At 40.3% G+C, this 14,220-nt stretch overlaps 1 protein-coding gene across 1 annotated transcript in view; it reads right to left on the bottom strand.

The window, feature by feature from the left end:
- Positions 1–7,592: 7,592 nt before the first annotated feature.
- Positions 7,593–14,220, bottom strand: part of TFDP1 (transcription factor Dp-1) — a 51,206-nt gene continuing 44,578 nt past the window's right edge. The window contains exons 9-12 of the mRNA XM_069970806.1: positions 13,909–14,060; positions 13,089–13,255; positions 12,437–12,518; positions 7,593–9,139 (exon numbers count right to left, since the gene is read on the bottom strand). Of these exons, the coding sequence (XP_069826907.1) occupies positions 8,998–9,139; positions 12,437–12,518; positions 13,089–13,255; positions 13,909–14,060 (543 nt within the window). The 3' untranslated portion in view covers positions 7,593–8,997. The remainder of the gene's footprint in view (positions 9,140–12,436; positions 12,519–13,088; positions 13,256–13,908; positions 14,061–14,220) is intronic.

The following is a 14,220-nucleotide window of genomic DNA, read 5'->3' as shown; positions in this document are numbered from 1 at the left end:
ATTCGGTGAAAGTCCAAAAACCCAATACACTTTACTCTGAAATCCGCTTGTCAGCCTGCTGATCTTCTGTGCCATTCCTCCTCGGGTGCCGGTAAAAACTAGATCGATTCCTGGGAAACTTCTCCCAGTTTCCAGGACTGAATCCAGCTTTTCCCAGCACCCAGGGAGGAGCAGCAGTGAGTTATTGTGCGTTTACACAGACCATGGAACAGCCCATAAACAGGGAACAGGCCATAAAGGAAAGACTGAGATTTCTCCTCTTTTCAAATGCATTCCTGGTTTTGGCTTCCAAAGTCTGTCAGATAAATCTGCCTGTGTAAACGCACCATTAGAAGGCAGCCGGCTGATGAGCGGATTGCAGATATAACGAAACCCTTCACTTAGTACTGTAAATTCCCTCATCTCTACGCTACACTTTTGTCAGCCAAACAGTATAAGGTGTATGGGAGTCTCCACTGAAAGATTTTGGTGGAGATAGGGGTTGGGCAGTGATCTAAATCACTGTCCGACCCCTTTGATGTCAGAGAGATAAGCAGCCACCAAAGCAATCTAGCTGCTGCTTACCAATCCCCATAGAGAATGCAAACATTTGGCCCAATGTTCTTTAAGGTGTATGACCACTTTTACAGACTTTCATTGAAGAGCTTCAAGAGAAGCCAGAAGCAAAGGGCTATGCAGATAACCAACGATGAGATTTTGGAAGACAAAAGCTAAATTACACTAAATTTTATATTGTGCTGTCTTTATTGGGGTCTCTATCCTGACAAAGGCATTTTATATCCTTTAGGACCATCAGATAATCTAGATCAGTATGAACACCGACACTATTTAGGTCCCATGTATGACACATTAAAGAAATGTTATTGTATACTGGTACTGTGTGCATGTTTCAATTTTCATTTTTTGCTCCACTATGACATTCCATAGACCACAGTGTTTGAAGCGCCCTAATTTTGCCCTATAGGCAACAATCTGAGAATACAAAGTGGCCATAGGTGAGAGTGGGTGTTCCCATGGATGGTTGAAAGTATACAGAGGCCAACAGGGGGGGGGGGGGGGGGAGAGAGAATCGGTATTATAGAGTTATCCGGGACTAAAGAAAGCAAAGCTACTTTTTTGAAAAACTAGTGCCACCTCTGTCCCCAGGTTGCATGTAGTATTGCAATTTAACTTCAATGGAACGAAGCTGCAAAACCACAGCCAAACTGAGGACAAGAGTGGTGCTATTTCTGGAAAACAGCAGCTACTTTTTTTCTAAGCCACTCGTCTACTCCTTGTCTGATCCTAGCCCTGGATTTAAACTTTTACAAATTATCCCAGCATGCATTGCACCTCAGAACCAACTGCCACTGTCATAGTATCCAACCACCTCTGGCTCGATCTGCTTCACATAGTATGTATCTTTATCTATTCATCTACTTAAATTAAAGAGAACAAACAGCAGGGTCTCCTTTTCCCTATACTACTTAGGAGAGGCTATTGTTTTCTAGCCCTTGTACAGGTGATCACTGTGTGCCTGTGGTGAGCAGTTTTACAGATGGCGTTACATCTTGCCTGGTAAAGAAGAGACACAGATCATGTGACCTCTGTCTCTGAAGGGAGGGGGCCAGAAGAGTGGAGACAGAGTGTACTAGGAAGTGAGAATTTTCAGCAGCTTCAGGGAGTCAGTCAGGATGTGTTCCAGTGATTTCCTATTGCCATCGGACTCATCTCAGCTCATCTGCATATTGAGCTGGAGGAGGAAAGGAGCCGGTATTTATGCTGTGACCTGTCCGGGGGGGGTTGGAGGGGCTGACCCGGCTGACAGGTTTCCTTTAACTGCATCACAGTACCACACGTTCAGTGAGGCCTGGAACAACAAGACTACATACATACATACATACGTACACTTACACAGCCATATTTTTGTGGTAATGGGAATCCTACTCCCTCTTACTGCAGTCTATTTTAGATTAAATTAGCCTGTATTAAGTGTATTTAGCCAGTGTGATCCCAGACTCAGGGCCCTATTACACCAACAGATCTGACAGATTTTTTTTTTTTTAAGCTAAAGCCAGGAATAGATTTGAAAAGAGGTGAAATCTCAGTCTTTCCTTTATGACCTGCTCTCTGTTTATAAACCATTCCGAGCTTTGGCTCACAAAAATTTGGCAGAATCTGTTGGTGTAATAGGGCCCTTATGTAGTCCAAATAATGCTGACATGGGTATTGGATTGTCAATTTTACACATTTCTAGGAAAAATAGCAGGGGAATGGCCCAAATTCACACTACGGATTATAGGTTCTAGTTCCATCACATCTAAGCCCTTCATCAGTAGTATATGTTGGGAATATAGTTTGACAGAAAAGTCATCCTATGAAACATAGAACAGGTGAGGTCCTGCTGTGCAATTTATCAGGCTACAAGCCTAGTAAACCATTAATCGGATCTAATATGACACACAGCACAGTAATCCTATTACTGTGTTAAGGGAACCTGCTCCATAATACACAGGGGCATAGTTTGTGCATGTGCAGCTGTAGACAAAAAACACACTAGGATGCATTCCACATAATCTCTAGCGGACAACTTTCACAAGAGAGAAAGTGCAGAACTGAAGAATTTCAAAAATAAAGAATATGGCTTTGGTCTTTACTCAGACATTGTATGCCTCTGTATGGACATCTGTGTAGATTACCTTCATGCTGTCATCTGGCAACAGCATATTAGCAGCAGATCCCCTAAGTCAGTGATGGCTAACCTTGACACTTCAGCTGTTGCAAAACTACAACTCCCATCATGCCTGGGCAGCCAAAGCCATTTCTTTGGTTGTTCAGGCATGATGGGAATTGTAGTTTTGCAACAGCTGGGTTGTCAAGGTTAGCCATCACTGCCCTAAGTCCTTTAAAAGTAAACTAACACTGGTTAGAGGCATCTAACCTGTGCACTCAGGGTGATAGGCCCCCAAGGCACCAAAACTACCACTGAAAAAAAACAGTAATTGTACCCTCATCCTCAGCACAGTGTGCTATAGGGACATAACAGCTTAGATCAGGGATGTCAAACTCAAGCCCTCCAGCTGTTTCAAAACTACAAGTTCCATCATGCCTGGACAGCCAAAGCTTTGGCTGTCCAAGCATGATAAGAATTGTAGTTTTAAAACAGCTGGAGGGTCTGAGTTTGACACGTCTGGCTTAGATGCTTCTAATCTCCTCTTTCCCTCAAAACTCCTTGACCAACATGTCTACCGTGAACTGTCCTCACACTTGACAGTTGACCATTGCCTCCTCCTAAAAACTTTTTTTTATTCCTTGGTATCACCAGCTTGGCCCTCTCCTGGATCTTCTCTTTTGTCTCCAGTCACACATTTATTGTCTCCCACACTACCCCCTCTCCTCGCCCCTTTACTGTTGATGTCTCCCAAGGCTCCTTTCTAGGACCTCTCTCTTTTCCATCTATACTTTTGACCTGGGACACATCATAGAATCCCATTGCTTCAAGGACAACCTCTCTGCTGATGACACTCAAATCTACCTCTCTGGTCCAGATGTCAATTATCTGCTATCTAGGATCGCAGAGTGTCTATTGGATACATATTTATTATTCTCTTCCCGCTTTCTAAAAAATGTTGACCATGACATATTGCAATCTACAACCTGTCCTCTCTGTATATCTCAGACCCAATATCCCACTACCGTCCCTCACACAATCTCAGATCCTCCAAAGACCTCAGTTTGGACTCCCCCTTGTTCACCCATCTGCCTGCAAGCTTTTGCCAGCCTCCTACATATGCTAGAACTCACCACCCCAACCCATCTGGCCCTCATCCAGCATTAAGGCCTTCAGAAGCAACCTGTAAACTCGTCTATTTAAACTAGGATAGAACCTACAATAATTCTACACCACACTTTGGCTATGTGCCCTGTTACCTTCCTAGATTGTAAACCCTCGTGCGAAGGGTCCCCTATCCCTATGTACCAGTTTACCTTATTCATGTAATATGTTTTGCTGTTTTGTTTGTCAGCCCCTGATCGCTTTTATAGCACTCTAGAAGCAAGGGCTCTTTAGAAATAAAATATATACGCAGCTAATTGGGGAGGAAATGTGGGCATGGTTCGCACAGTGTTTTGAACACAAGTGGAAACACAGCAATTGCTGGGTCACAACAGCTCTAGATGCCTTTGGCTGCCATTACAATGACAGACATTTATAATGTTTAAATGCCAATGCCAGAATTAACAGTGGCATTTAAACTGTTAAAATAGCTTGAAAGGATTTCTCTCCATGCCAGCTATGAGCCGTGGTCCTTAGCAGTTAATAGCAGCCGGAAGCCACCAGCTTTGATACTTTCCCAATAACAGACCCACACCGTCAATCAAAAGGTGAAATTATTTGGTCACTATCTAGTTTGGTTGGAAGTGTCTACATCTCCACAAATTTACCCCTGCCGAAATCCCAGAAACGTGTCCACCAGTTTGAAGGTCTCTCCTCCTCGATACTATTTACAAATAACTTTACCAAGATGTAAAAGTGGCTGCAAAAGTACCAGCCCCCAACCTGAGGTATCTTAAGGCAATAAGACTGGCACTAATGCAGTCATAATCTATGCAGTTAACATGTGCTGATACAGTCAGAGCTCTGTTTTCTACATAAACACACAGTAAGCACCAGGAGTTTACCAATAACCAAGAATGACAAAATGTATAAATCTATATACAATGAGACTACAAATTGCAAACAAAACTAAAAAGGCTAAATTGCACAAGCTTAATTCATAGAATATACCACAAGTCATAATATATACCAAAATCCATTTGTTAAAAATACCCACAAAGATGAGAATCATAACTTTTTTTTCCCTAACATTTTATTAAGTAGGCAAAAGCAAATAGACATCTCAAAAGGAGCATGTGAAAAAAAAATTAGGATTACAGACATTGCTCACAATAGTAGAACCTTAGGGTGCGTTTACACAGATTTATCTGACAGATTTTTGAAGCCAAAGCCAGGAATGGATTTGAAAAGAGGAAAAATCTTAGGTTTTCCTTTATGACCTGTTTCTGTTTATAGTCTGTTCCTGGCTTTGGCTTCAAAGATCTGTCAGATAAATCTCTCTGTATAAACACACCATTAGTGATATTGTCTAAATACAATAAAACAAGATCATGCCTACAATTTTTTATAGTATACCAGCAACAATGAAAATATATAAAATCTTTCCAGATAGAAGATGTTATTTCAGGTTCATAACAAATATGGGAGTGAACCGTAATCGTAAATCATTGTTGCCAGAAATTTAGTAGGAAAACAGTTTATCCTTCTGAAGTTAAACAGAATAAAGAACAAACTATTAACTGCAGCCAGAAATGAGATTGAAAGAATAAATGGGCCCAATAAATATATATATGGTAGACAGTAAAATGGCAGTGAAAATCAGAATATCACATATCAAAATGTCAGTGAATGCAGGGCCCTTGAAACAGGCGGCCATATATACATGGGCCCTGCAGTCACTGACATTTTGATATCCATTTCACTATCTACTATATTTTATAGATCAACTATGGTGCTACTTTTAACCAGTGTATTTTGATATATTCTATGAATTAGGTTTGCGAGAATGAATTGTGAGATATTTTATAATTTCAAGTGTGGTTATAACTTTCAAAATCTAAATCACCAGCAGAGGACATAAAGCAAGTTTGCAATTTACATTAAGTAAGTTATCATGGGAAAAAAAAGAGCCCTTTCAAAAGAGTTGAAACAGAAAATCCTATGTTTTCGAGGCCAACTGTATGCACATAGAGAAAGACAGTCAATTATTTGACTGATGCACACAGTGAGCTGTGATACTCTGTACTGGCTGGGACTTCATTTTTTAGTCTTTTTTTCAATCAGCACAAGACTAAAAAGCTGGAGAGTGGACCTGGATTTCTGGTAAGTATAGCTTTGTTTAACAGCATAACTAAAAAAAAAATGTATATTGAAAACTTGCTTTATATCACATCTACTGTTGATTTAGACTTTGAAAGTTATAATGACAGTGATACTAAGCTTCTAAAATCTAAATTAAATTCTTAGTTTTCTTTGCACTTTTTGACTTTGCTTCTATTTTTAGAGGGTTCTATCCAAGTTGCAGGATACTGAATGCAACTGTAGGGATACAACTTGAGTAGCTGTTTTGGTTGGTTCAATTAAGTTATTGTGAATATTATAAAGTATTTGCTGCCTCATCTCCTTCCTTATTGTGGAGTTCTGATCAAAGCTTACAGTATGCTAAGGCATAAGTATTCTTGAGGCAGTTTTGTAGAGGTGTCAAGTGTGGCAAACAAGCAAAAGTTCTATGACCACAAAGATCATATGCTTTCTACTGTAAAATTGAGGTTTAGCCCACTAAAATCAATGCATAATAGAATAATGCGCCATACGTTTGAGACAAAAATTTGAGTCTCAATGAGATATTGAATATACCTAACACAATCTACGGGATGCATACTTCAAATCAGCAAAGGAGTTATACAAATAGGACCTGAGACAGGAACCCGTTTCACCAAACAGGTATGTATTGGTGGACAACTGCTTGTAAAATGTTATGTCACCAAGATTAAGTTTACACCAATATTCTAAAATCAATTATAAATATAATACCCATATTACTAGTTATGTACATGTCTGGTATTCTTGTGACAGCTATGGGAGGGGGAACAGAAAAAGTTGCTTTTATGTAAAACGTGACCAAAACATGACCTGGTAGTGGAAGGGTTTAGATATTTTATTTATATTTTTTACATGTCCAGTAATGTAGTTTGACAGTTTTTAAGAGTTTAAATCTTACAAACAAGAAAGTAAAGAGGGGAGGGATGGGTTAGAACACCCATAACCATAAGCCACACAATACATCATATACAAACTGCATATGAATAAAATATTACTTCAAGTAAAATTACTACAACAAAACCATCTCAAGATGTTTACACCTTCGGAGGGCAGCAAAAATGGTTACCAATACAGCAATCAATTTACCACGATTATTTCTTAGTTAGGCAGTGATGCCTCCTCTTCTTCCAAATCGCTACAAAACTAGGGAAATAGCATTTTCGGATATTAGGGAAGCTGGATGACAATTCCTACAGGAGCTATTTCAGAAGAGACAACTTAAAAAGGTATATGAACTTAACTTGTGAACTTCTGATTAAAAGGGGTTATCAAGCGAAAATCTTTTTCTTTCAAATCAACTGGTGTCAGAAAGTTATATAGATTTGTAAGTTGCTTCTATTTAAAAATCTCAAGTCTTCCCATACTTATCAGCTGCTATATGTCCTGCAGGAAACGCGGTTTTATTTTCAGTCTGACATCTTTGGCCAAAACAGGAACTGTCCAGAGCAGGAGAGGTTTTCTATGAGGATTCGGCCAGAGATGTCAGCAGAAAGCACTGTGTCAGACTGAAAACTAAACTAAATTTCCTGCAGGACCTATAGGAGCTAGAAAATATGGGAAGACTTGAGATTTTATAATAGAAGTAAATTAGAAATCTATATAAAACTTTCTGATATCAGTTGATTTGAAGGAAAAAGATTTTCGCTGGATAACCCCTTTAAGCAAAGAATAACCCAACAAGGATATAGATCCATCCATCCATCTATCTATCTATCTATATCTCCTTGCATTCACATTCTTCCAATGGCTAATTTTAGAATGTTTTTTTCTCCCAAGACTATGTTAGAAACAATAAAATATACTATATGAATATATAAAATAATAATAATGGAAGCCCCACATGTTAAATCAAACACTATGTATATATGAATGTGACAGGGCAAATTTAATAGCAAGTACCAGGAAACCTTAAAAAAAAGCAGAAAAAGTACTATGAACATTTTTGTAGTAAAATACCTCTCTGGAAAAAAATTGGAAAATAAGTGACCTTTCTAACAAATCTCTTGGAAATTAAACTGATAAACAAATCTTTAATGCCCATGCACTTTTTATTAATAAAACTAACAGTGCCAAGTTAAACAAATCATTTATAAGTCTCTGTATAGTTAATAAAATTACATAAGTGTATGTATGTTCCAATAAAAAGAATATTGTATTTCAGCAGGCAGCTGACAGCATTTGTGCAGGTAACCATTTTGTCAGGTTTTATCCAAAACCATTACAGCTTGCCTTGAAATTCATAGTATAAAATATGAACTGCTAAAAACGATTCACAAATCCAGAAGGGCAAGGGGGTGGGCGGAAAAAACAAACAAAAACCTTAAAATTCTATAATTTTCCACATTAATAATAGATTACAATGCATGTTTGGGAAACAAATACAAAACATTTGCTTCGCAGCACATTTAAATGATAATTATGTAAACTATATATAACAAAAAATAAAATCAAAAGAATACCTGGAAGAATTCAGGCAAATTATACTATAAGCAATATTTATATTTATATACTGTAAATAGCAACCTTCAAGACATTTCATATAGCTGTACCAGCATTGCAGAGAAATCCTTGCCAGAAAATGTGTCATTTCCCCCCTAAGCATAAAAAATGGCTATAATTCAAATTATGAATTTCATATGCAAATACTAAAAAAAAAAAAAATGTGTCTTTGGACGTTGCATGATTTCACAAAACCATACCCCACATTATTGAAGTACTTGAAATGAATGCCAATTGGAAGGTTTGTTCAGTTTCTTCACACATATGCAGAACATTTTATTTTGTTTTTAATGTGGACAATACATCAGTAACAAAATAATGCAAGATTAGGGAGCCGGGGGGGTGGGGGGGGGGGGCTAACAAAAACATTGAGAATAAAAATAAATCTATCCAAACATTCACTGCACAAAAATGGAGATAGGGAAAAAATACCTAGATTAGAGAATCCTTTGCTCTGTTACAATGAATTGCCTTAGCAATTCTCTTCTCAGCAGTGATGTTAAACAAGAGGAAAAGAAACACACAAAACAAGTTCCTGTAGCTTTTTTTTCCCATTTTTTTTTTACTCAATACACATCACATCAGTCATCATCATCATTCTCATAGTCATCATCGTCATCATCTTCCTCCTCTCCAACATAAGACACAGGTGTCTCCACCCTAGAGCTGCTGTACTGTGATCCATTGGAACTAGTCGCAAGTATCCCATCAGTGGTCAAGTCACTACAAAAGAAAGAACATTGTATAATTCCATGCTAGATGAATTAACATTCATTTTTGTTTTATGATGTGAATAATTGCCATAGCGTACAAAAATATTTCGTGTGATCACAAAATTGTCTAAGGTCACATTCACATCTGTGTCAGGTTCCATTAAGAGTCTCTGCCTCTGAATCCATTGGTAAGAGGAGGGCTGCATGCAGTAATATTTTGTCAGTCTTTGGAACCAGACAGACCCCATTACATGACAATAGGTTCTGTCAGGTGCCTCTGTGTCCATTACAGCATTGCAGCTTTTGTTACAAATGGAAACCATAAATGTACATATGAACACTGCCAAAGTGCTAAAAGCTTAACAGACCCACATGACTGCAAAAATCTTAAAGGGAACCTGTCACCCCCCGTACCGGGGTGACAGGCTCCCGACCCCCCGTTAGAGACCCCTATACTTACCTCATCCCGCCGGGTCCCGCTTCTGGATTCGGTCGGGTCCCGGAGATCTCAGCCGCTGCAGCCCGGCGCGCGCGCTGAGAGATGAGTCCAACACCCATAGAGAATGACAGGAGAGTCCAGCGCTCCGTCATTCTCTATGAGCGTTGGACTCATCTGTCAGCGCGCGCTCCGGGCTGCAGCGGCTGAGATCTCCGGGACCCGACCGAATCCAGAAGCGGGACCCGGTGGGATGAGGTAAGTATAGGGGTCTCTAACGGGGGGTCGGGAGCCTGTCACCCCGGCACGGGGGGTGACAGGTTCCCTTTAACTAGTTAAGTGACTATCAATGACCTAAAAGCATAATTTCAGATTTTTTATTATAAGCATAGCCCCAGTGGGGGGGGGGGGGGGGGGGGGGAAGCTTTTCCTATTAAAGCCCAGCTTTCTGCTACAAATCTCATTCTCATACAAAGACTGCTACACCCCTTTCTCGTGCATGCACATAGTAAGCAATAGAAAGTGCTTGCTAGTATGGGTGCAGATGATGCTGCAGGAGTAACATGACTGTTACATAGTTCCCTCTACATACAAAACTTTTAATTCCCTATTTTGTTGTTATCGCCACAAGTACCCATTCATCCTGCAGACATACTACCAATGCTAAAAAGTGCATGTCTGTAACTGGCCTTAGGAGCATATCCTAAGAGGTTTTAGGAGCTGTAACATTGCCAAAATGTACACATTACAAATAGATGTAACAAGCATGTTGCTCACTGGTTTATTCTATGAACTAGAATGGAGACATTCTACCAGACATGTTCATACATTACAGCAGTGCTTCTCAATTCCAGTCCTCCAGGCCCAACAACAAGTCATGTTTAAAGGTTTTCCTTACTATTTCAGAAGTGATATAATACTCAGTGCATCAGGTAATACCACAAGTGTCCTCTATAAGGGATATCTACAAAACATGACCTGTTGGTGGGCCAGGAGGACTGCAATTGAGAAGCACTGCATTAAATAACTGGCCTCTACATCAGCTAGTACAAATGTATAACTAGACAAATTCTCCAACACAAATCATTTGAAGAGAACCTTTCATAAAAAACAACTTTGCATAGTCTGACATAGGCATCAATATCTAGCATATTGACATTTCACTCAATTAAAAAATATACTTTTCTGTGTGAAATTCAATGTTACATTGGCCACTAGGTGTCACTGTTTAGGGCTTCGAAGCCTATTCTCAATGCCTAAACATCAATAATCATAGCAACTTAGAGGTGATCAGGGAGTAAAAGATTCAAATCTTTTCTCACATGCTGTCAATCACAGTGCAAGGAGAGAGCAACAGACATGGGGGCGAAAGACAGAGGCACATTAGGTAACCTCCTGAGCTGATCCTATATACTTTGTGTATATGAGACATTTATAATTTCTTTTTTATTTCTACAGTATAAATGTATGCTTATATTGAGAAATAGCTTGTTTTTTTTTTAAATGCAATTTTTCACAAATTTTTGCAATTTTTTCAAGCCCCTCTAGAGTATTTTGAGCCATCTCCCATCTTTCTAGCTGTCACCATTCCTAAGTTACAAGTTCTTCTAAAAGCCGATCTATATCCAAGATGGCACTGGCCGGGAAAGTACATTTATCTCAGAGCCAACTGGCAAGTATCCGACTCATCTTGTATCTGCCCATCACTGGCTCACTCTGCTTCTGCTTTACACTGTTAAAGGGAACCTGTCACCCCCCGTACCGGGGTGACAGGTTCCCGACCCCCCGTTAGAGACCCCTATACTTACCTCATCCCGCCGGGTCCCGCTTCTGGATTCGGTCGGGTCCCGGAGATCTCAGCCGCTGCAGCCCGGCGCGCGCGCTGAGAGATGAGTCCAACACCCATAGAGAATGACGGGAGAGTCCAGCGCTCCGTCATTCTCTATGAGCGTTGGACTCATCTGTCAGCGCGCGCGCCGGGCTGCAGCGGCTGAGATCTCCGGGACCCGACCGAATCCAGAAGCGGGACCCGGCGGGATGAGGTAAGTATAGGGGTCTCTAACGGGGGGTCGGGAGCCTGTCACCCCGGCACGGGGGGTGACAGGTTCCCTTTAACAAAATATCTATTTTTTCAAGTTGTTTCATCTCTCTTTGTATTCTGTGCTTCCTTTCCACTATACTGCTTAAGAGGCTGTCACTGTTCTGTTTCCCTGCCACTTGGCCAGGTGCTCACTGACTGGTGTAATGTCAGTTGTGGGTGGGGTTACAGATGAGAAGTTACAGCTTGCCTGGCAATAGAAGTGACAGATTATGTGTCTTTGGCCTCAGAAGGGAGAAGGAGGACAGAGGAGCAGAGAGGGTGGACCAGGAAGTAAGGACTTTCTGCAACATCAGGGTGTGAGTCAGGATGATCTGCAGACAAACTGCCTAATTCATGTAACAGAAACCTATAACAAACAAGCTTAGATTATGTGTGGGGATTGAACAGGATTAAATCTTACTTAAAGGGGTACTCCGGGCTGGGGTGCTTTTTACTGTATGGCCGGGGAGGGGTTGGATATAGACTTCGCCGTCTACTTAACTCCCCAGTTTCAGCGCCGCGTCCCAGATCACACCGCCCAGTGTTCGCGTCCCGCTGAAGCTTCCTGGTCTGAGCTACCTTGAAACTTCACATTCCAAGCCACAGCTCAAACCAGGAAGCGGGACGGGAGAACGGGGCATCACGATCCGGGACCCGGCGCTGGAACCGGGGAGGTAAGTGGAAGGCTGTGTCTATGTCCAACCCCTCCCCGGCCATACATATCTGCTTCTAAAAAACTATATAGTCAGCAGTATGCCATAAGCAAAGATGTACTAAAAAGTTACTTTTACCTGGCAGAAAACCTTCGGCCATTTGACACTGATCCTGACGTAGACGACACATACACACTGCTGATGGATCCCTGAGCCATTTCTAAAACAGAAAGAATGTGAATACAAAAAAAAAAAAAAAACCCTCAATACTGAATTAAGGCTACGTGCACACAGAGCAAAAGTGGCGGAATTCCACGGTGGAGAATGCTGCCAGCTGTAGACAGTAAATAAAAACATTGGGTCTTACTTATCAAAATTAATATGCGAGGACCCTATTATATGGGAGGGCTATTGGCAAAATAGGAATATACCACTAAGTCCTGAGATCAGCTGACAGATGAGCAAACACTTGTTTGTCGGCCATAAGCATTATTTTAACTAGTTTAAAAAAAAAAAAAATTATATCTTGCCTGCCACACATTTCCCCATGTAATAGGGGATGTATGGCCAATAAATCATGGAAGCATGGGGCAACATAAATGATCCAAAAATCAAGGAGTCCAAGCTCAGAGATAGCCAGGCATTGTAATATGGTCTTTAAAAGCACCGATGTATGAGACTGGCACTTTTTTTTTTACACTGTGCATCGACTAGTGTAATAAGACAAAAAGGCACAGCCTATGTTTGGCTGTTTCTTTTTTACAACTGTTAATCATTGCAAGATACTTACCTGTAACATAAGGTTCTAGAGCCTTTGGTACTAAGCTCCTTGCAGTTTTAAGATCTTCAGCTGAACAGCTACCAGATTCCAACCCACATGCCATTCCCATTCTTTTCAGTACTTCTATATCATCGTGTATTTCAAATGTGTTGTCAAAATTAAAAAGATACTCAAATCTGAAATAAGAGAAAGTAATAAAAAGCTGTATGAAAGTCAGATTAGCTAGGATATAACTTAATTCAAGATCGGATGTAGATTAAAACTTCTAAAAATCTTAAGACTTTGTTTGTGCCTTCAAGTCACACCTCAGGCTGCCAGCATTGAATTTTAATGAGGATATCTAAGGAGGAGGAGAAACCGCTACTGTTACATCCTTTATTGACTGCCAAACCCATAGGACACTGACATTTATTAACACTACTTTGCATTTATTTGGTTGTCCAGGGATGTTTTTTTTCCTATCCCAATCCCCTGCCATTCCGACAGCTCTCTGTCCTCTAAGTTTCTTTCTACTTACAATGTGTTCATCCTGCAAGCAGCGCTCAACTTTAGTTAGTGATTGGGTGACCAGGAACTGTAAGCTGTCATGGGAATGTTTTATTTTTTCTGTCTTTTTTTAAGCTGTACACCACCTAGAGCCCCCTACATGGTAGCGGAAATGTAGGTCTTCATTACCACCACCCAACAAAGGCCAGCAATATGAAAAGCTGTGAGGTCCATATTTATCTACCACATCATAGATTTCAAGAACCTGTAGATTACTTTGCTGGTATACTCTCCCTTCAACTGACATACATGTGGCTGAGGGAGTTGTGTAATTTTTACTTACTTGTCATTAGAAATGCTACAATCAATCACAGTCTTCTTGCTGGTATTCACTATGATAAAAGGTAAATGTATGACTGAATTGACAGGAGGAGATCTATTTGCTTGCTGTTCTGTCTGCCGATTTCTTTGTACTAGGTTTTTAAAGGCAATTTGCTGAAACACAAAGTAACATATGTATTCACTTAATGGCTGGGGCAGGTTTCCTTGCATACATCTAGTGCACTATTCTCAAAAATGAGAGGTCTCAGGGTCACATACATAAGGCAACCCATCAGCATATTTAAAACAGACAAATTTCTATGGACAATGGCAA

The sequence above is a fragment of the Dendropsophus ebraccatus genome, chromosome 5 (genome assembly GCF_027789765.1).
Source record: "Dendropsophus ebraccatus isolate aDenEbr1 chromosome 5, aDenEbr1.pat, whole genome shotgun sequence".
In the NCBI taxonomy this organism is placed as follows: Eukaryota; Metazoa; Chordata; class Amphibia; order Anura; family Hylidae; genus Dendropsophus; species Dendropsophus ebraccatus.
The sequence above is the reverse complement of the archived record's forward strand: the minus strand, read 5'-3'. Positions and strand labels throughout refer to the sequence as shown.